Here is a 23,489-nt window from a genome sequence, read left to right on the forward strand (position 1 = left end):
CAAATACCCATCCCTCCACCAGTGCCCATTTTCCACCACCATGGATAATATCTCTCCCACCCCCATCCCTCCCATCTCACCCTGCCTCTGTGGCAGGGCAATCCCCTGTGTTCTCTCTCTCCTTTTGGGTGTTGTGGTCTACAAAAGAGGCTTTGAGTGGCAAACATGTTCAGTCCATAGTCTACTTTCAACATGCATCTCCCCTCCTGGGAGGATCCTCCAAACACCCTTTATTTGGTGCTCCCTTCTCTATCTGAGCTGCCCTTTCCTCTAGGATACCCGGCTGGCCTCTAAGCTATGGAGTAATCCTCCTGCTGTTGATCTCAGCTATTCTTGGGTATTAATCTCATATTTTGTTTCTTTATATTCCCCAGATGAATGCAATCTTTCTATGTCTATCCCTCTCTTTCTGACTCATTTCGCTTAGCATGATACTTTCCATGTTGTACCACTTGTATATAAATTTCATGACTTTATCTTTTCTAACAGCTACATAGTACTCCATTGTGTAGATGTACCAAAGTTTCTTTAACCAGTCATCTGTTCTTGGGCATTCAAGTTTCTTCCAGTTTCTGGCTATTGTAAAGAGTGCTGCAATGAACAAACAAGTGCAGATGTCACTTCGACTACACATTTTTGCCTCTCTGGGATATATTCCCAGGAGTGGTATTGCTGGGTCAAATGGGAGCTCAATTTCTAATTTTTTGAGAATTGTCCATACTGTTTTCCAGAAAGGCTGAACCAGTCGACATTCCCACCAACAGTGAAAGAGTGTCCCTTTCTCACCACATCCGCGCAAGCATTGGTTGCTTTTGTTCTTTTGGATGTGGGCCAGTCTCTGAGGTGTGAGATGGAATCTCATTGTGGTTTTAATCTGCATCTCCCTGATAATTAATGATGTAGAGCATTTTCTCATGTGCTTTTTTGCCATTTGGATTTCTTCTTTGAGAAAGTGTCTGTTCATTTCATTACCCCATTTTTTGATGGGGTTAGATGTTTTCTTCTTGTGGAGTTCAACCAGTATTTGGTATATCCTTGATATCAACCCCTTGTCAGATGTGTGTTCCGCGAATATCCTTTCCCATTCTGTAGACTGTCTTTGTATTTTGGTCACTGTTTCTTTGGAGGTGCAGAAGCTTCTTAGTTTAAGATAGTCCCATTTATCTATCTCTATTTTCACTTGCTCGGCCAGTGGCGTGGCATCTTTGAAGATACCATTAGCTTCAATGTCATGGAGGGTTTTGCCAACTTTATCTTCAATGTACCTTATGTTTTCTGGTCTGATGTTGAGGTCTTTAATCCATTTTGATCTTACCTTTGTACATGGTGTTAGGCAGAGTTCTGAGCCCATTTTTTTGCATGTAGCCATCCAGTGATGCCAGCACAATTTGTTAAAGAGGCTTTCCTTACTCCACTTCACATTACTTGCACCTTTATCAAAGATTAGATGATCATATGATTGAGGGGAGATGTCCGTGTATTCAACCCTGTTCCATTGGTCTGCAGTTCTGCCTTTGTTCCAGTACCATGCTGTTTTAATTATTACTGCTTTGTAGTACAGTTTGAAGTTAGGGAGGTTGATTCCTCCCATTTTCTTTTTCCCAAGAATTGCTTTAGCTATTCGTGGGGGCTTATTGTTCCATATAAATTTCAGGAGTGTTTGCTCCATTTTTTTGAAGAATGTCATGGGTATCCTTATAGGAATTGCATTGAATTTATACAATGCTTTCTGTAGTGTTGCCATTTTGACAATGTTAAGTCTCCCGACCCATGAGCAGGGGATATCTTTCCATTTCCTCATGTCCTCTTTTATTTCCTAAAGTAGCGTTTTGTAGTTTTGTTTGTACAGGTCCTTTACTTCCTTAGTTAAGCTGATTCCTAGGTACTTGATTTTCTGGGGCACAATTGTGAACGGGATTGTTTTTTTCATGTAGCTTTCTTCTCTCTCACTGTTTGTATATAGGAAAGCCATGGACTTTTGGGTATTGATTTTATAGCCTGCAACTTTACTATACAAGTCTATTGTTTCTAGGAGTTTTTGGTGGAGGTTATTGGGTTCTCTAAGTATAGTATCATATCATCTGTGAATAGTGAGAGCTTGATTTCTTCCTTTCCTACCTGAATGCCCTTAATATCTTTTTCTTGCCTAATTGCTATTGCAAGTACTTCCAGTACTATATTGAACAGCAGTGGAGATAGTGGGCATCTTTGTCTCGTTCCTGATCTTAGAGGGAAGGCTCTCAGTTTTTCCCCATTGAGGATGATGCTTGCTGTAGGCTTGCGGTAGATGGCTTTAACTATGTTGAGGAAAGTCCCCTCTATACCCATTTTGGCTAGGGTTTTCATCATAAAGGGGTGCTGGATCTTGTCAAATGCTTTCTCTGCATCTATTGATATGATCATATGCTTTTTATCTTTTCTTTTGTTGATATGATGGATTATGTTGATTGATTTCTGAATGTTAAACCATCCTTGCATCCCTGGGATGAATCCTACTTGGTCATGGTGTATGATCTTCTTGATGAGTAGTTGGATTCTATTTGCTAGTAGTTTGTTGAGGATCTTTGCATCTGTGTTCTTTAGGGATATCGGTCTGTAATTCTCTTTCTTTGTGGTATCTCTGTCTGCTTTTGGTATCAGTGTGATATTTGCTTCGTAGAAACTGTTCGGGAGTGTTTTTGATATTTCAATTTCGTGGAAAAGTTTAAAGAGGATTGGGAGTAAGTCTTCTTTAAAGATTTGGAAGAATTCACTAGTGAATCCATCCGGGCCAGGGTTTTTGTGCTTGGGGAGACTTTTTATTACCATTTCAATTTCCTTGATGGTGGTAGGTCTGTTCAGGTATTCCAGGTCTTCTTGGTTCAGCCTTGGGAGTCTGTAGGAGTCTAGGAATTTATCCATTTCCTCGAGGTTTTGATGTTCCGTGGCATAAAGCTTCTCAAAGTACTCCCTGAGGATCCTTTGAATTTCTGTAGTTTCTGTTGTGATGACCCCCTTTTCATTTCTGATTCGGTTTATTAGGGTTTTCTCTCTCCCCTTCTTTGTGAGTTTTGCTAGAGGCTTATCGATCTTGTTAATTTTCTCAAAGAACCAGCTCTTGGTTTCATTGATCTTTCGGATTGATTTTTGGGTTTTCATCTCGTTAATCTCTGCTCTGAGTTTTATTATTTCCTTCCTCCTGTTCGGGTTGTGCTCCTTTTGTTGGTCCTTCTCCAAGCTCTTAAGCTGTGAGGTTAGTTTATTTATGTGGGCTCGCTCCTCCTTTCTGAGGAATGCTTGTAGAGCTATAAACTTTCCTCTTAAGACAGCTTTTGCTGTGTCCCATAAGTTTTGGTAACTCGTGTCCTCATTTTCATTCGTTTCTAGGAATCTTTTGATTTCCTCTTTGATTTCCATTCTAAGCCACTCGTTGTTCAATAGCGCACTGTTTAATTTCCAGGTGTTTGATTTAGTTTTCTGTTTTTGTGTGTGATTTACTTCTAATTTAAGCGCATTGTGGTCTGAGAAGATTGTTGATATAATCTCTACTTTCTTAATTTTATGGAGGTATGTTTTGTTGCTCAGCATGTGGTCTATCTTGGAGAATGTTCCATGTATGCTTGAGAAGAATGTGTATTCAGCCTTTTGAGGATGAAATGTCCTGTATATATCTACTAAGTCCCTTTCTTCCATTGTTTCCTTCAGATTAAGTATGTCCTTGCTAAGTTTGAGTCTGGTTGATCTATCCAGAGGTGACAAAGCGGTGTTGAAGTCTCCCACTAGTATTGTGTTGCTATTGATGTCTTTTTCCAAATCTATGAGTAGTTGTTTTAATTACTTTGCTGGTCTCTCATTAGGTGCATATACATTTATTATTGTAAGTTCTTCCTGTTGTACAGATCCTTTGATCAATAAGAAATCTCCTTCACTGTCTCTTATGACCTTCTTCACTCCATGTGGTCTGATATTAGGATGGCTACCCCAGCTTTTTTATGGGAGCTGTTTGCCTGTAAGATTGTTTTCCAGTCTTTGATTCTGAATCTGTGTTTGCTTTGACTATTGAGATGTTTTTCTTGCAGGCAGCAGGATGTTGGGTTCAAAAATTCAGAAATTTTAAAAGTTTTTACTTCTTGAATACTGCTTACTTAAAAAAAACCTCAGGCTTTTGGGGCTGGAGCGATAGTACAACGGGTAGGGAATTTGCCTTGCATGCAAACGACCCAGGTTCGACGACCAGCATCCCATATGGTCGCTCGAGCACTGCCAGGAGTAATTCCTGAGTGCAAAGCCAGGAGAAGCCCCTGTGCATCACTGGTTGTGACCCAAAAAGCAAACAAAACAAAACAAAACAAAAAAAACCCAACCTCAAGCTTTAATTGAAATCACATCTTTTTCCTTTCCAACTAATGGATTAGCTCCAGTTCCAAGAATATAGAAAATATAGCCTCTTCTGAGATTTAGAGTTAATTTTACAGTTGGTTTACTCTGACCCATTATACATTATTTAATTAATCTTTGTAATTAGAAGTTATTTTTATTCAAGAATTCAAATTAAAATAATATTTTATAAAAAATATTATCCAAAATAATAAGTCACTGTCACTGTCCTCCCGTTGCTCATCAATTTGCTCGAGTGGGTCCAGTAACGTCTCCATTGGAGATTTTGTTGTTACTGTGTTTGGCATATCGAATACATCACGGGTGGCTTGCCAGGCTCTGCCCTGTGGGCGAGATACTCTCGGTAGCTTGCCAGGCTCTCCGAGAGGGGCGAAGGTATCGAACTCGGGTCGGCTATGTTGGCTGCGTGCAAGGCAAACGCCCTACCGCTGTGCTATATCACTCCGTCCAAAATAATATAATCAATAAATATAAATGTTAGGGTTGAATTCCATTGCATACAGTTTTGTGCTCATTTTAAATATTCTAGTACAGATTATCTAGTATCATCTGAAAAAGTGTTCTAAAATAAATTAATTAAAAATTAGATTGTCTAAGACAGTGTAATATAATATTTACTTAATTTTGACTACTAAAATAATTATTTCTTTTAAATTATTTTTAATTAATTAAACAAATTAATTAAATGATTAATTCTCTAATCCTTGGTTTACTAAAAGCATAAAGTAATGTTATTTTTATTTAAAGTATACAAAAACAGTGTCTAATCTTCAAAAAAAAAGTAGACCAACAGTTTGGCAAGATGTTTATATTGTAATAGGCTAACTATACATATTTTTATCATAATGTGACAAACATGAAGCTTCCTCATGAGATAGTCTACTTACAAGTTGTGGTATTTCTATGTAAGGCTAAATATTTTGTAGATTCTTTACTGATGGAAGATAATGCCTTAGTGAGGATTAGACATGTAAAAATTTTTAGAAAAGAAATTGTATGAAAAAGAGCATTTTAGGCAAAAGATATGACAATAATAAGTTTATTCTTGAGTACTAAGTGCTATCTGTAAGTGGACAGATCTCACTTTATGACTCATAATTATAATAGGAATTTATTAGGCAAAGTTGATACTGCAGCACAACAAGGATATAATGCAATTAGCAGTAAAAGCTAGGAATCCCCTCAGATGGAGATCAGGAGATAGACCCAACTGATAATAATTAGAGGAGCACCAGAGATTCTCTTCACTATTCTCTGTTCACAGGCAGGGCTGGACCTCATCCTGAGGGAAGGTCCCCACTGGTCTATACTATAAAAGTTTTAGGATCATGAATGGAATCCAGAAGTTTCCTCAAATCTGATGCAAATTGACACCATACTGTAGAGGTGTGTTCTTAAGGACACCTTACTATTATTTTTTATTTAGCACCTCTGTGCAAAGCCATGTCTTTCTCTATTTTTGCCTAGTGTCTGCTTAGATTGATAGATAGTATGTCATTATCAATTGCCCCTATCTCTGTTGCTCTAGCTTAGCTGGGTTCCTGCTCTTTGTTGGTGGTTCCACCTTCTTGTCAGCTGGGAATGTTGCTGACATAAAATAATGCAAAAACATATAAATGCAAAAACATAAGCAAAAGGTTGGGAAAACAAAATGGTGAGCACAGACAATTTTCTGCAGTTTTAATGTCTTAATGGAATTGTTGCAAAAAATAAATGCCCAAGAGGTAGGCAGGACATAATCAAGGAGAATCATCGTGTCAAATAAAGAGCTGATATTCCTTCCTATAAAATGAGAATAAAGGACTTTGCCTTAAGAAGTGATATTAACAAATTTGCACTTTAAAAGATAACCTTTGTTATACATAGGGGAAATGATTGGAGAAAACTGAACTTGAGTCATAGCCCTAAATAGGAAAACAATAGTTTTCAGGCAATATTTTTAAAGGAATGACTGAAGCACTAGCAGCATAATTTATGAGTGTAAGAGAGCCGTTTTAAGTTGTAGATTGCATTACCACCTTGTCGAGTCTTCTGATTAATTGTAAAGATATAAAAGATCTTCTGCTTTGAGTGATGGCACATGGATTGTATTGATAACATTTAAAATAGAGGATCTTGAGAAACCAAAGATATAGAATAGAGGTTAAGGTACAGGCCTTGCATACAGACTGCCCTAGTTTGGTCAAGAGACTCCTGAGCACTACAGGGCAACCCAAGTAATCTTTCTTACATTAATTTGGAGGTTTGATTGGTTATTGAACTATGGATATATATATTTATCTGAGTGCAATAAAGAATTAAAGAGATATTAATAAAAGGTATACACCGAGCATGTCTCTGTCACTGCCTTCCCGTTGTTCATCTATTTGCTCAAGTGGGCACCAGTAACATCTCACAACAAATTGTGAGACTTGTTGTTACTGTGTTTGGCATATCGAATATGTCACGGGTAGCTTGCCAGGCTTTGCTATGCAGATGAAATATTCTTGGTAGCTTGCTGGACTCTCCAAGAGGGGCAGAAGAATCGAACTCGGGTCGGCCATGTTGGCCGCTTGCAAGGCAAACACTCTACCGCTGTGCTATTGCTCCAGCCCATAGAGCATGTAGGTTTTAAAAATTGGATGTTGATGTACTACAAAGCAGTAATAATTAAAACAGCATGGTACTGGAACAAAGGCAGAACTGCAGACCAATGGAACAGGGTTGAATACACTGACATCTCTCCTCAATCATATGCTCATCTAATCTTTGATAAAGGTGCAAGTAATGTGAAGTGGAGTAAGGAAAGCCTCTTTAATAAATTGTGTTGGCATCACTGGACGGCTACATGCAAAAAAATAGGCTCAGAACTCTGCCTAACACCATGTACAAAAGTAAGATCAAAATGGATTAAAGACCTCAACATCAGACCAGAAACCATAAGGTACATTGAAGATAAAGTTGGCAAAACCCTCCATGACATTGAAGCTAATGGTATCTTCAAAGATGCCACGCCACTGGCCGAGCAAGTGAAAACAGAGATAGATAAATGGGACTATCTTAAGCTAAGAAGCTTCTGCACCTCCAAAGAAACAGTGACCAAAATACAAAGACAGTCTACAGAATGGGAAAGGATATTCACCGAATACACATCTGACAAGGGGTTGATATCCAGGATATACAAAATACTGGTTAAACTCCACAAGAAGAAAACATCCAACCCCATCCAAAAATGGGGCAATGAAATGAACAGAAACTTTCTCAAAGAAGAAATCCGAATGGCAAAAAAGCACATGAGAAAATGCTCTACATCATTAATCATCAGGGAGATGCAGATCAAAACCACAATGAGATACCATCTCACACCTCAGAGACTGGCCCACATCAAAAAGAACAAAAGCAACCGATGCTGGCGTGGATGTGGCGAGAAAGGGACACTCCTTCACTGTTGGTGGGAATGTCCACTGGTTCAGCCCTTCTGGAAAACAGTATGGACGATTCTCAAAAAATTAGAAATTGAGCTCCCATTTGACCCAGCAATACCACTCCTGGGAATATATCCCAGAGAGGCAAAAATGTATAGTCGAAGTGACATCTGCACTTGTTTGTTCATTGCAGCCCTCTTTACAATAGCCAGAAACTGGAAGAAACCTGAATGCCCAAGAACAGATGACTGGTTAAAGAAACTTTGGTACATCTACACAATGGAGTACTATGTAGCTCTTAGAAAAGATGAAGTCATGAAATTTACATACAAGTGGTACAATATGGAAAGTATCATGCTAAGCGAAATGAGTCAGAAAGAGAGGGATAGACATAGAAAGATTGCATTCATCTGGGGGATATAAAGTAACAAAGTATGAGATTAATACCCAAGAATAGCTGAGATCAGCACCAGGAGGATTACTCCATAACTTAGAGGCCAGCCGGGTATCCTAGAGGAAAGGGTTATTCAGATAGAGAAGGGAGCACCAAATAAAGAATGTTTGGAGGATCCTCCCAGGAGGGGAGATGCATGTCGAAAGTAGACTATGGACTGAACATGTTTGCCACTCAATGCCTCTTTTGCAGACCACAACACCCAAAAGGAGAGAGAGAACACAGGGGATTGCCCTGCCACAGAGACGGGGGGATGGGGGGATGGGGGTGGGAGGGATATTATCCATGGTGGTGGAAAATGGGCACTGGTGGAGGGATGGGTATCTGATCATTGTATAATTGAAACCAAAGCACAAAAAATTGTAAATCTACAACTTTAAAAAAAATAAAATAAAATAAAGGGAAAAAAAAAAAAAACTAGTAACTATAACAGGTCTCATTCCCCTGACCTTGAAAGAGCCTCCAATTGTTGGGAAAGATGAGTAAGGAGAGGCTAAAAAAAAAAAAAAAAAAAAAAAAAAAAAAAAAAAAAAAAAAAAAAAAAAAAAGAAATCAAGGTATGAACAAAAGAGACTTCAATAAAGGTGGCATTAGGTATTAGAGATATTGTTCTTGACTTTCACAATTTTAATAGTGTAATAGGAATAGAAGAAAATAGGGGGTAATGTGAAAACAGTAAATGCAGTCTTGTTTTGAAATGTTTTCTATTCAGAAAGAAACAAAATGTGTTAAATGTTTCTTTATGATACACCCCAGCTATAAGATAACTAGAAATCCTGAATAAAACTGAGAATCTGACATTTATTTATTTAATTATTTATTTTTCTTTTGGGGGCCAAACCTGGAAGTGCTCAGAGTTTGCAGAAATCAACCTTGGTTTTTCTTGGAGAACCATATGGGGTGCTGGGGATTAAACCTAGGTCAGTCACATGCAAAGCTACTGCCTTTCGCACTGTACTCTCTGACTGTCCCAAGAACTTTGCATGACCCTTAGCATCACCATTCAGCATTTATATTACACTGAATGTTGCATGTCTAGTTGCATTAAAGTTTTGATGTACCTAAACGGGGTATTCTGAAAATATATTTTATGTCCAGAATTTTGCATTGCAGCTGAATGCGATGATAAAATTGTAAATTGTTTGATACATGTCTGCAACAAAGTTTTTGGTAATATAAAGAAATGAACTAGAATATATCATCTGAGGATGAGGGAGTAAAAAAAACCTCATTTATTCATGATTCTTCTGTTTATTTTTACCTTTCAGATGATAAATCGTTCTATTTTCTTGCATCTTATAAAGTTACGAATATAAAATACAAAGAAAATTATGGAATAAGAACCTCCAGAGACTTTACAGAAAGGAGTCGCCAGATTGAGAGAATGGTAAGCCCAACGGGAGTTTTACATTTATGAGTTTTTTCTACCTCACTTTGTATGGGATTGTTAGAGGAACTTAGTCTCAAACCTCAAATTATTCTGTAAAATGAAGATAATATAAAACATAGGCCACAAGATTGTGAGAATTTAATAATGTAATTTTGTAAAATATTTAGAACAATGCCATATGCAATAGAATTCTTGTATACGGACCAGAGGGAATGTACAGCAGGTTAAGCAACCACCTTGTACACAGCTGACTTGGGGTCTCCAATGCTCCTGATTGCAAAGTCAAGAGTAAGCTCTGACTTTGGCTGAATGTAGCCCTCAAAACAAAATAAATATCTAAAGTGAAATAAAATAAAATGTAAATAGATTAGATTAGGCAACCAATTACACTGAGGAAGTTGTTAGTTGAAATAAATGTTTTCCTTTTGAAAAAAATTCTTTTCTTTCTTTTTTTCTTAATATACAGGACCAAAAAAAGTAAGTTTGAAATATTTGCGTTACATATATTGTTTTACTTCTAAAAATCCATAGATATTTATATACAAGGGTGTATATGTCTATTTCTTGATATTATTTCAAATCTGGTTATTTTTCTCTAATATTTTTTATTTCCCTTTAAAACATGTTTCTCAAGCCATTTCTAATTTTTAAAAGTTAAATAAAAGATTAAGCTAAATCTTTCTTATCACAACATAGTGTCAAAACAAACAATCTTTTCTTGTTTGCTGTGCTTCTTCATGAAAATCATGTCCAGGAATTGATGTATCTATTTATTAAATCCCTCTATATTAGCCTAGAGTGTGTTTTTTAATATCTATGAGAGTTATTCTGGAACAAAAAGTACTGACTCATTTAAGGGGGAACAGGTTCATATGATTATTTATAGCTATTTGTGGACTGTCACTGTCAGTGGTATCACCGGATACCACCCCGATCAAAAACCTATTTGTGGACATTGCCTTTAATTTAAAGATGATGACAGCACTACAGCTGTGTTTGTTGTTGTTGTTGAGTGTTTTTGTTTTATGAGCCGTATCCAGCATTGCTCAGGGCTGACTGCTGATGACCCTCAGGGATCACTTGCAGGCTCTGGGGATTGTGTTGGATACGTGGATAGAATTCGGGTCCACCATGTGCAAAGTAAATGCCCTACCAGCAGGCCTATCCCTTCAGATTCCAGCTCTACCAACTTTTACTCATTGCACTCTGCTTTCTCTGAAATATTGACAGTGTAGGAAAAAAGAGTTACCTTTATGTAGATTAAAAACCAATAAATAGTATTATTTCCAGTTATTTAAATGTTTATAATTTAAACATAAATATTTGCCAGCCAAGCTTCAAAATCTTTTCTAGTCTTTTTAGTTCTACTGCAAACTTTGTCGTTTCTTTCCATTTGATCATTTTATACTTACTTTTCTCTTTCCCCAGTTCTTTGATAGACTGTTGTTTATTTGAGAACTTAAATTTTTCACAGTGTAGGCGTTTGGCACTATAAACTTTTCCCTCTTTTTAAATTGTAAACTTCTTACTTAGAACTGTTTTTCTGCATCACTTAATAGTGTCATCTTTATTTCAAAATTCGATCTAATGTTGGGGATTTTGTTATTTCCAGTTACAGGAATTTTTCCATTTTATTGATTTCCAGTTTAGTATCATTGCGGTCATAAAACACTCTCACTATATTTTGAACTTAAATTTGTTAGGGCTTATTTAGGTCCAACATGTGGTCTATCTTAGAGTGAGTTCCATGAACACTTGAGAATAATGTTTAATGGTGTTATTCGGTGAAATGAAATGTCCAATCCATGTCTTTTAGATCAGCCTATAATGTTATTCAAGTCCACTGTTTTTTTATTGATTATATATCTAAATGATCTAGTCATTGTTGAAATTGGGGTATTGAAATCCTCTGCTACTATTGTATTATTTTGTATTTTTTCTATATTTTCTTAATATTTTTTTACAAATGTATGTGATCAGTGTTGGACACAGGAGTTTTTACATATTTTAATTAATTTTATTAACTTTATATATACAACAGTTTATTTTTATTATCACTATTATCATTATTATTGCTGGAACAATAGCAGAGCAGGTAGGGTGTTTGCTTGCATGCAGCCAACATGGCCGACCCGAGTTCTATTCCTCCACCCCTCTCGGAGAGTCGGCATGCTACCGAGAGTATCTTGCCTGTGCGGCAAAGCCTGGCAAGATCCCCGTGAGGTATTCGATATGCCAAACACAGTAACAAGTCTCGCAATGTTACTGGGCCTGCTTGAGCAAAATCGATGAACAACGGGAGGACAGTGACAGTGAATCACTGACAGTGACAGTGATTATTATTATCATGATTATGATTTTTGGACCACACCTGGTGATGCTCAAGGTTATTCCTGCCTCTACACTCAGTAATTACTCTTGACAGTGCTTGGGGAACCACATGGAATACCGAGGATCAAACCTGGGTCAGCTCCAATAGTACAACAAATGTCCTAGATGCTATACTATTGCTCCGGCCCCAAATTTATTATACTTGGAATGCTGTTTTATCACCACCACAGTGTCAGTAACCCTCCACCACTGCCACAGGATACCACCTTTGATCAAAAAACTTTATAACTTCAGTTTACTGTTTTGTTGATAATATCTGTTTGTTTCCACTCGGGATTGTCTACTTTTCTTGTTTTCTTTCCTTATATTCCACAGATGAGCGAGGTCCTACAGTGTTGTCCTTTCTCTTCTGCTAATGATTTTTCATGATATACTCCAATGCCATCTGTTTCAACTGAAAGATTTCGTCTTTTATCATATTTGAGTAATATTATATTCTAGTGTGTGTGTTTGTGTTATATCTGTTTATATGGGCTGGAGCGATAGCACAGTGGGTAGGGCATTTGCCTTGCATGCAGCCAACCCAGCCGACCCAGGTTCTATTCCTCTGCCTGTCTCGGAGAGCCCAGCAAGCTACCGAGAATAACTTGCCCGCACGGCAAAGCCTGGCAAGTTACCTGTGATGCATTCAATATGCCAAACACAGTAACAACAAGTCTCACAATGGAGACGTTACTGGGCCTGCTCGAGCAAATCGATGAACAACAGGAGGACAGTGACAGTGACAGTGATCTATTTATATAGAGATAGATAGGTATAGTGAATAATTCTGTAATGAGCATGGGTGCACTTAAATGTTTGCAGGTGAATGTTTAATTCATTGGGAGTAGATATCCAAGAGAGACATTGCTAAGTCATTTAGAAGTCCTATTCTTAATTTTTTGAGAAGTTGTAATACTGTTTCTCTATGTGTTGAACTAGACATCAGTCCTGCTGAAAGTGACTCAGGACTCCATTCTCAACATATACACACCAGTGCTGGTTATTTTCATTCTTTTTCCATATAAGCTTTCCCACTGGTGTGAAGTGATATCTTATTGTTGTTTTTATTTGCTGATATTCAGTTATGACACTTTATCGTATGCCTGTTGGCCATTTGTATGACATCTTTGAAGAAGGGTCTGTTCAACACCACTCTTTTTGTTTGTTCTTAGTTGTCAAACTTTGTAAAATATTTATTTTGGAAATTAGTCATTTGTCTGATATGTGATGTGAAAATATTTTCTCTCATACATCAAAGCAACTTGTTGCTTTGTTGTTCATAATTGGGTTTGCGTCAGTCAATGTTCCAACACCCAACCCTTTATCAGTATAGATTTACCACCACCAATATTCCCAGTTACTATCCCCCTTCACAGCCTTACAGCCTGTCTCTATGGCAGATACTTTCTATTTCCCATCTCTCTCTCTCTCTCTCTCTCTCTCTCTCTCTCTCTCACACACACACACACACACATCCACCCACACACCCACACACCCACCCACTCTCTCACACACACATTCTCTTTTTCTCTTTCTCTCTCTACCACCCACTCTCTCTCTCACATACACACATTCTCTCTTTCTCTTTCTCTCTCTTCCTCTCTCTCCTGTCTCTCCCTCTCTTTCCTTTTATGCATTGTGCTTTGCAATACAGGTACTTCAAGGTTATCAGGTTATATCACTTTATCTCCTTTCAGCACTATTATTGTTTTACACGAAGATAACCAGTTTTTCCAGCACCATTTCTTGAAAAGGCTTTCCTTGCTCTGATCATGCCCTTAGCACTTTTGTTTCAGAACAACTGTTTGTTAGTTAAGGATTTTCCTGTAGACTCTCAGTTATATTCTGCTGATCTAAGAGTCAGTCTTCAGCCCAGTGTCAAGCAGTTTTGATTACTATGATTTTGTAATACAGTTTACAGACATGCCCTACAATGTTTCCCATCTTCCTCTTTCTAACGATTGCCTTGAAGTTCTAAGATTTTATGGTTTCACTGAAATGTTATAAGTACTGTTCTGTGTCCTTGAAAAATTTCATGGGAATTTTGGTGGCAGTTGAGTTAATTGTGCATATTATTTTGGGTAATATGATATTTTAACAATATTGATTCTTCCAATTTGTAAACAGAAATATACTTCAATTTCCTTGTGTTTTTTTATTTCTTTCAGTAGTATTTTCATAGTTTTTGATAAATAGGTCTTTTGACTCCTTTTTATGTGAATTCTTAGATACCTGAGGGTTTTTTGGACATGATTGTAATATTTTTTGTTGTCATTGTCACTAGTGTCCTTCTTTTCCCAAAGCTCATATAAAACTCCAAAGTCGTATGAGTGTTATAGCTCAGCAAGGAATTTTTGTTTCTTTAAACTGATTTATATTTTTATATGTGCTCTAATGTTAGCTGAGTTAAAAATACTAATAACTGAATTATTTATATACTATAATTAACTTAAAGTAACAAAGGAACTATTTATATTTCAACAAGTGCCATACATAGAATAAAAAAAATGCCTATTCCAGGACTAACACTGAGTTAGATACTATGCCAACATATCAATCTCAATTTTCTCATTGGGGCACTAAGTAATTAGTCCTCTCCTAATAGAATTCCTTATCACAAGACCATTATACAAAAACTTATTTCTTTGTCTCAAAAGTAAATATAAATAAATTTTCTGATATTTTCTAAATCTTCATTAATACATTGACTTCATTTGAGAACCAAAGTTCAGAACTATGCCAAAAGTACACTCTATAAATGATATAGAAATTGTTTGATATATTCTACATAAATGGATACTATATATTTATATAATTGTATATATTCCAAATAGTTATATAAATACTATGGACTTTCTTGACTAATAAGATAATTTTAATAATTGACACTGAAAAACTCTCACAATTCATATGCACTGGATTTTTATTTATTTATTTTTTTTGAGTAATGCTACAGACCAAATTTTTCTTTAATTGTGATTAGCCCAAGCTCAAAATTCATGTGCCCATTGATTTTATTTATTTATTTATTTATTTATTTTTTAATAGTGAGGCACCATGAGGTACAGTTGTAGACTTACACATTTTTGTGCTTGGGTTTCGATTATACAATGATCAAACACCCATCCCTCCACCAGTGCGCATTTCCCACCACCTCGGATCCCAGCATCCCCTCCCCCCCAGCCCCTATCCCACCCTGGGCAGGGCATTTCCCTCTCTCTCCTTTTGAGTGCCATGGTCAGCAAAAGAGGCATTGAGTGGCAATCATGCTTGGTCCACAGTCTACCCTCAGCATGCTCTCCCATCATGGGCGGATCCTCCCAACACCCTTTATTTGGTGTTCCCTTCTCTTTCTGAGCTCCCCCTTCCCCTAACATGTGTGGTTGTCCTCCGGGTCATTGAGTAAAATTCCTGGTACTAATCTCTGCCATACTTGGGTGTTAGTTTCCTATTTTGTTACTTTACGTTCCCCAGATGAATGCAATCTTTCTATGTCTATCCCTTTCTTTCTGAGTCATTTCGCTTAACATGATACTTTCCATGTAGTACCACTTGTATGTAAACTTCATGACTTCATCTTTCCTAACAGCTACATAGTACTCCATTGTGTAAATGTGCCAGAGTTTCTTCAACCAGTCATCTGTTCTCGGGCACTCAGGTTTTTTCCAGATTCTGGCTATTGTAAAGAGTGCTGCAATAAACAGACAATTGCAGATGTCACTTCGGCTATACTTTTTTTGCCTCTCTGGGATATATTCCCAGGAGTGGTATTGCTGGGTCAAATGGGAGCTCAATTTCTAGTTTTTTGAGAATCATCCATACTGCTTTCCAGAAAGGCTGAACCAGTCGGCATTCCCACCAAGAGTGAAGGAGTGTCCCTTTCTCACCACATCCGCACCAGCACCGGTTGCTTTTGTTCTTGTGGATGTGGGCCAGTCTCTGTGGTGTGAGGTGATACCTCATTGTGGTTTTGATCTGCATCTCCCTGATGATTAATTATGTGGAACATTTTCTCATGTGACTTTTAGCCATTCGGATTTCTTCTTTGTCAAAGTTTCTATTCATTTCATCTCCCCATTTTTTGATGGGGTTGAATGTTTTCTTTTTGTGGAGTTGAACCAGTATTTTGTATATCCTTGAAATTAACCCCTTATCAGATATGTAGTTGGCGAATATCCTTTCCCATTCAGTTGACTGTCTTTGTATTTTGGTCACTGTTTATTTTGAGGAGCAGAAGCTTCTTAGTTTTTTTTTTTTTTTTTTTTATTGAATCACTGTGGGAAAGGTTACAAAGCTTTCAGGTTTATGTCTCAGTCATGCAAATATCAAACACATTTCCCTTTATCAATACTTATTTTTTCCCATGAAGAACCCCAATAAAACCCCACCCCCCACCCCTCCCCGTCCCTGTGAGGCAGATGAATTCTAGTTAACACTCTATCCGCTTTGATTAGATTGTTTCAATAAAAGATTCACCACTATTATTTAGAGTTTACCCCCCCCCCCAAATCAGACATGCTGAAAAAGCATTGTGAAGTGATTTGCTTTCTCCAGTTGGGTTCAAGAATTAAATGTTGGTTTTGGATTTCTGCTATTTTACTTATTGACCCTGGAAGTATTTCTACTGAAAGTCAGATAGTTAAGAAATTGGTTTCTGTGTTCTGGAGTCGTGGCCGTGCTGGAAAGCCGCTCGTGGGGGGCAACTGGTGGCCTCGGTAGGGCGTGAAGGGCGGAGCGAAACGCCCCCCTTTCCATGAGGTTTTAGTCGCCCCCACACTCCCGGCTCATACCTGCTGTCCACAAGGCTCCCATGTGGCCGCCATCTTTCTTTCCAGAGAGGAGAGGGTGAATGGGGCAACACACTTTCCCCTCCGGCAGACTTGATGGGCTGGATCAACGCATAGTCCATTCACTTTTCTGCTCCAAGCTGCTGGGTTCTGCATTAAGTCCTTGTGCTTCTGGGGCCGTGGCTGTGCTGGAGAGCCGCTCGTGGGGGGCAACTGGTGACCTCGGTAGGGCGTGAAGGACGGACCGGAACGCCCCCCTTCCCATGAGGTTTTAGTCGCCCCCACACCCCCGGCTCATACCTGCTGTCCACAAGGCTCCCATGTGGCCGCCATCTTTCTTTCCAGAGAGGAGAGGGCGAATGGGGCAACACCCTTTCCCCTCCGGCAGACTTGATGGGCTGGATCAACGCATAGTCCATTCACTTTTCTGCTCCAAGCTGCTGGGTTCTGCATTAAGTCCTTGTGCTTCTGGGGCCATGGCTGTGCTGGAGAGCCGCTCGTGGGGGGCAACTGGTGACCTCGGTAGGGCGTGAAGGACGGACCGGAACGCCCCCCTTCCCATGAAGTTTTAGTCGCCCCCACACCCCCGGCTCATACCTGCTGTCCACAAGGCTCCCATGTGGCCGCCATCTTTCTTTCCAGAGGGAGGAGGGCGGAAGGGAGCAACACCCTTTCCCCTCTGGGCAGAAATGATTGCCTGGATTAACGCATAGTCCTTTCACTTTTCTGCTCCAAGCTGCTGGGTTCTGCATTAAGCCCTTGTGCTTCTGGGGCTGTGGCCGTGCTGGAGAGCCGCTCGTGGGGGGCAACTGGTGACCTCGGTAGGGCGTGAAGGACGGACCGGAACGCCCCCCGACCCATGAGGTTTTAGTCGCCCCCACTCCCCGGGCCCACACCTGCTGTCCACAAGGCTCCCATGTGGCCGCCATCCCTCTTTCCAGAGAGGAGAGGGCGAATGGGGCAACACCCTTTCCCCTCCGGCAGACTTGATGGCCTGGATCAATGCATAGTCCGTTCACTTTTCTGCTCCAAGCTGCTGGGTTCTGCATTAAGTCCTTGTGCTTCTGGGGCCGTGGCTGTGCTGGAGAGCCGCTCGTGGGGGGCAACTGGTGACCTCGGTAGGGCGTGAAGGACGGACCGGAACGCCCCCCTTCCCATGAAGTTTTAGTCGCCCCCACACCCCCGGCTCATACCTGCTGTCCACAAGGCTCCCATGTGGCCGCCATCTTTCTTTCCAGAGGGAGGAGGGCGGAAGGGAGCAACACCCTTTCCCCTCTGGGCAGAAATGATTGCCTGGGTCAATGCATAGTCCGTTCACTTTTCTGCTCCAAGCTGCTGGGTTCTGCATTAAGCCCTTGTGCTTCTGGGGCTGTGGCCGTGCTGGAGAGCCGCTCGTGGGGGGCAACTGGTGACCTCGGTAGGGCGTGAAGGGCGGAGCGAAACGCCCCCCTTCCCATGAGGTTTTAGTCGCCCCCACACCCCCGGCTCATACCTGCTGTCCACAAGGCTCCCATGTGGCCACCATCTTTCTTTCCAGAGAGGAGAGGGCGAATGGGGCAACACCCTTTCCCCTCCGGCAGACTTGATGGCCTGGGTCAATGCATAGTCCGTTCACTTTTCTGCTCCAAGCTGCTGGGTTCTGCATTAAGTCCTTGTGCTTCTGGGGCCGTGGCTGTGCTGGAGAGCCGCTCGTGGGGGTTGACTGGTGACCTCGGTAGGGCGTGAAGGACGGACCGGAACGCCCCCCTTCCCATGAGGTATTAGTCGCCCCCACACCCCCGGCTCGTACCTGCTGTCCACAAGGCTCCCATGTGGCCGCCATCTTTCTTTCCAGAGGGAGGAGGGCGGAAGGGAGCAACACCCTTTCCCCTCTGGGCAGAAATGATTGCCTGGATTAACGCATAGTCCTTTCACTTTTCTGCTCCAAGCTGCTGGGTTCTGCATTAAGCCCTTGTGCTTCTGGGGCTGTGGCCGTGCTGGAGAGCCGCTCGTGGGGGGCAACTGGTGACCACGGTAGGGCGTGAAGGACGGACCGGAACGCCCCCCTTCCCATGAGGTTTTAGTCGCCCCCACACCCCCGGCTCATACCTGCTGTCCACAAGGCTCCCATGCGGCCGCCATCCTTCTTTCCAGAGAAGAGAGGGCGAATGGGGCAACACCCTTTCCCCTCCGGCAGACTTGATGGCCTGGATTAATGCATAGTCCTTTCACTTTTCTGCTCTAAGCTGCTGGGTTCTGCATTAAGTCCTTGTGTTTCTGGGGCTGTGGCCGTGCTCCAAACTTAACTCTGACTTTCAGGGAGAAAGATTGGGTGGTTTACTTCTCATTGATCACTTTGTATATAGAGAGATGTCGCGCGGCCGCATAAGCGGCCGCGCGGTTTTGAGAAAAAGTCCTCGTTCCCGCATACTCGAGCTGTGTTTGTAGAGGCTTCTGGTCACCGGGGTTCCATCTGGGGGAGGCGAGATGCGGCGCCTACTCCATCTGGAACTTGCGGGTGAACTTGGCTCTTTTTGGAACCTGTTTTTTCTTTTTTTTTTTCCTCCGGGATCCCGCACCCTCCACGTGTTCTTTCTCTTATGCTTAAGGCTTCAAAGATGGCGCTGGGGGGCGGGCTGTGGGCATGACTTCCGGAATCAGAGGTTACCTGGGAGGTGTAGTTCGGCAGATTTGAGAAAAAGTCCTCGTTCCCGCATACTCGAGCTGTGTTTGTAGAGGCTTCTGGTCACCGGGGTTCCATCTGGGGGAGGCGAGATGCGGCGCCTACTCCATCTGGAACTTGCGGGTGAACTTGGCTCTTTTTGGAACCTGTTTTTTCTTTTTTTTTTCCTCCGGGATCCCGCACCCTCCATGTGTTCTTTCTCTTATGCTTAAGGCTTCAAAGATGGCGCTGGGGGGCGGGCTGTGGGCATGACTTCCGGAATCAGAGGTTACCTGGGAGGTGTAGTTCGGCAGATTTGAGAAAAAGTCCTCGTTCCCGCATACTCGAGCTGTGTTTGTAGAGGCTTCTGGTCACCGGGGTTCCATCTGGGGGAGGCGAGATGCGGCGCCTACTCCATCTGGAACTTGCGGGTGAACTTGGCTCTTTTTGGAACCTGTTTTTTCTTTTTTTTTTTCCTCCGGGATCCCGCACCCTCCACGTGTTCTTTCTCTTATGCTTAAGGCTTCAAAGATGGCGCTGGGGGGCGGGCTGTGGGCATGACTTCCGGAATCAGAGGTTACCTGGGAGGTGTAGTTCGGCAGATTTGAGAAAAAGTCCTCGTTCCCGCATACTCGAGCTGTGTTTGTAGAGGCTTCTGGTCACCGGGGTTCCATCTGGGGGAGGCGAGATGCGGCGCCTACTCCATCTGGAACTTGCGGGTGAACTTGGCTCTTTTTGGAACCTGTTTTTTCTTTTTTTTTTTCCTCCGGGATCCCGCACCCTCCACGTGTTCTTTCTCTTATGCTTAAGGCTTCAAAGATGGCGCTGGGGGGCGGGCTGTGGGCATGACTTCCGGAATCAGAGGTTACCTGGGAGGTGTAGTTCGGCAGATTTGAGAAAAAGTCCTCGTTCCCGCATACTCGAGCTGTGTTTGTAGAGGCTTCTGGTCACCGGGGTTCCATCTGGGGGAGGCGAGATGCGGCGCCTACTCCATCTGGAACTTGCGGGTGAACTTGGCTCTTTTTGGAACCTGTTTTTTCTTTTTTTTTTTCCTCCGGGATCCCGCACCCTCCACGTGTTCTTTCTCTTATGCTTAAGGCTTCAAAGATGGCGCTGGGGGGCGGGCTGTGGGCATGACTTCCGGAATCAGAGGTTACCTGGGAGGTGTAGTTCGGCAGATTTGAGAAAAAGTCCTCGTTCCCGCATACTCGAGCTGTGTTTGTAGAGGCTTCTGGTCACCGGGGTTCCATCTGGGGGAGGCGAGATGCGGCGCCTACTCCATCTGGAACTTGCGGGTGAACTTGGCTCTTTTTGGAACCTGTTTTTTCTTTTTTTTTTTCCTCCGGGATCCCGCACCCTCCATGTGTTCTTTCTCTTATGCTTAAGGCTTCAAACGCTTCTTAGTTTAAGATAGTCCCATTTATCTATCTCTGTTTTCACTTGCTTGGCCAGCGGTGTGACATCTTTGAAGACACTATTAGCTTCTATGTCATGAAGGGTTTTGCCAACATTTTCCTCAATGTATCTTATAGATTCCGGTCTGATGTTGAGATCTTTAATCCACTTAGATCTTACTTTTGTACATGGAGTTAGGCAGAGATCTGAGCCCATTTTTTTGCATATAGCCATCCAGTTTTGCCAGCATAATTTGTTAAAGAGGCTTTCCCTGCTCCACTTCACTTTTCTTGCCCCCTTATCGAAGATTAGATGCTCGTATACTTGGGGGGGACATCAGTATATTCAACCCTGTTCCATTGGTCTACAGCTCTGCCTTTGTTCCAGTACCATGCTGTTTTAATTATTACTGCCTTGTAGTAGAGTTTGAAGTTAGGGAGGTTGATTCCTCCCATTTTCTTTTTCCCTAGAATTGCTTTAGCTATTCGTGGGGGCTTATTGTTCCATATGAATTTCAGGAGTGTTTGTTCCAATTCTTTATAGAATGTCATGGGTATCCTAATAGGGATTGCGTTGAATTTATACAGTGTTTTGGGAAGTATTGCCATTTTGACAATGCTAATTCTCCCGATCCATGAACAGGGGATATTTTTCCATTTCCTCGTATCCTCTTTTATTTCCTGAAGTAGAGTTTTGTATTTTTCTTTGTACAGGTCCTTTACTTCCTTAGTTAAGGTGATTCCTAGGTACTTGATTTTCTGGGGCACAATTGTGAATGGGATTGTTTTCTTCATGTCTTTTTCTTCTCTTTCACTATTTGCATATAGGAAAGCCATGGACTTTTGGGCATTGATTTTATAACCTGCCACTTTACTATACAAGCCTATTGTTTCTAGAAGTTTCTTGATAGAGGTTTTAGGGTTTTCTAAGTATAGTATCATATCATCTGCGAATAGTGAGAGCTTGATTTCTTCCTTTCCTACCTGGATGCCCCTAATATCCTTTTCTTGCCTAATCGCTATTGCAAGTACTTCCAATACTATATTGAACAGCAGTGGAGAGAGTGGGCATCCTTGTCTCGTCCCTGATCTTAGAGGGAAGGCTCTCAGTTTTTCGCCATTGAGGACGATGCTTGCTGTAGGCTTGTGGTAGATGGCTTTAACTTATTCACTTATCACTTAACTTCCCGTTAGTCGTCGATTTGCTCGAGTGGGCGCCAGTAACGTCTTCATTTGTCCCTGTCGCGTGCTAGTGTAGCCCAATGGCATCTCTTCACTCCGGGAACATGGAGGGCCTCAAACCAATCGTTCATGATCTTGACAAAGAAGTCTGACCATCTGGTAGGTGGGCGGCCACGCGGTCTCTTGACATCCCGTGGAATCCAATCAGTAACAGCTCTAGTCCAACGGTCGTCTTTAAATCTCATTACGTGACCAGCCCATCTGATTTTCGACACCTTGGCATATGAGACAGCGTCCCTGATCCTTGATCGTCGACGGATGTCAGAACTCTGGATTCGTTCTCTCATTTGAGTGAAACGTGATATTCCAAGCATAGCTCTTTCTATGGCTTTAACTATATTGAGAAAAGTCCCCTCTATCCCCATTTTGGCTAGAGTTTTCATCATAAATGGGTGCTGGGTCTTGTCAAATGCTTTCTCTGCATCTATTGATATGATCATATGATTTTTATCTTTTCTTTTGTTGATGTGGTGGATTATGTTGATTGATTTTCTAGTGTTAAACCAGCCTTGCATCCCCGGGATGAATCCTACTTGGTCATGGTGTATGATCTTTTTGATGAGTGTTGAATTCTATTTGCTAGTATTTTGTTGAGAATCTTCGCATCCGTGTTCATCAGGGATATTGGCCTGTAGTTTTCTTTTCTCGTGATATCTTTCTTTCCTTTTGGTATTAGAGAGATATGGGCTTCATAGAAACTGTTTGGGAGAGTTTCCGTTTTTTCAGTTTCCTGAAAGAGCTTGAGAAGGACTGGCAGCAGGTCCTCTTTAAATGTTTGAAAAAATTCGCTAGTGAATCCATCTGGGCCCAGGCTTTTGTTTTTGGGAAGGCTTTTGATTGCAGTTTCTATTTCGTTGATGTTAATAGGTCTATTCAGATACTCCAGGTCTTCTTGATTCAGCTTTGGGAGATTATAGGAGTCCAGGAATTTGTCCATTTCTTCTAGGTTCTCTTGTTTCGTGGCATACAGACTTTCAAAGTAGTCTCTGATGATCTTTTGGATTTCTTTGGTTTCTGTTGTGATATCCCCCTTCTCATTTCTGATTCGGTTTATTAGGGTTCTCTCTGTTTCTTTGTGAGTGTTGCTAGTGGTTTATCTATCTTGTTTATTCTCTCGAAGAACCAGCTCTTGGTTTCATTGATCTTTCGGATTGTTTCTTTGGTTTCCATGTCATTGATTTCTGCTCTAAGTTTTATGATCTCTTTCCTTCTGCCTGATTTAGGTTCTTTCTGTTCATCCTTTTCTAAAAACTTGAGCTGTGAGGTCAAGTTGTTTATGTGCACCATTTCTACAGACCTGAGATATGCTTGCAGAGCTATAAATTTTCCCCTTAATACAGCTTTCGCTGCATTCCATAGGTTCTGGTAGCTCGTGTCTTCATTCTCATTTGTTTCCAGGTATCTTTTGATTTCGTCCTTGACTTCGT

The 23,489-nt window shown here is 41.1% G+C and overlaps 1 protein-coding gene across 1 annotated transcript in view; it reads left to right on the forward strand.

Moving 5' to 3' along the window:
• Positions 1-23,489, forward strand: part of LOC130020588 (transmembrane protease serine 11F-like) — a 115,886-nt gene that overhangs the window by 67,333 nt on the left and 25,064 nt on the right. Inside the window, exon 3 of the mRNA XM_056111180.1 lies at positions 9,504-9,622. Coding sequence (XP_055967155.1) covers positions 9,504-9,622 — 119 coding nt within the window. The remainder of the gene's footprint in view (positions 1-9,503; positions 9,623-23,489) is intronic.

This window comes from Sorex fumeus, unplaced genomic scaffold (assembly GCF_029834395.1).
Source record: "Sorex fumeus unplaced genomic scaffold, SorFum_2.1 ptg000013l, whole genome shotgun sequence".
Classification (NCBI taxonomy): Eukaryota; Metazoa; Chordata; class Mammalia; order Eulipotyphla; family Soricidae; genus Sorex; species Sorex fumeus.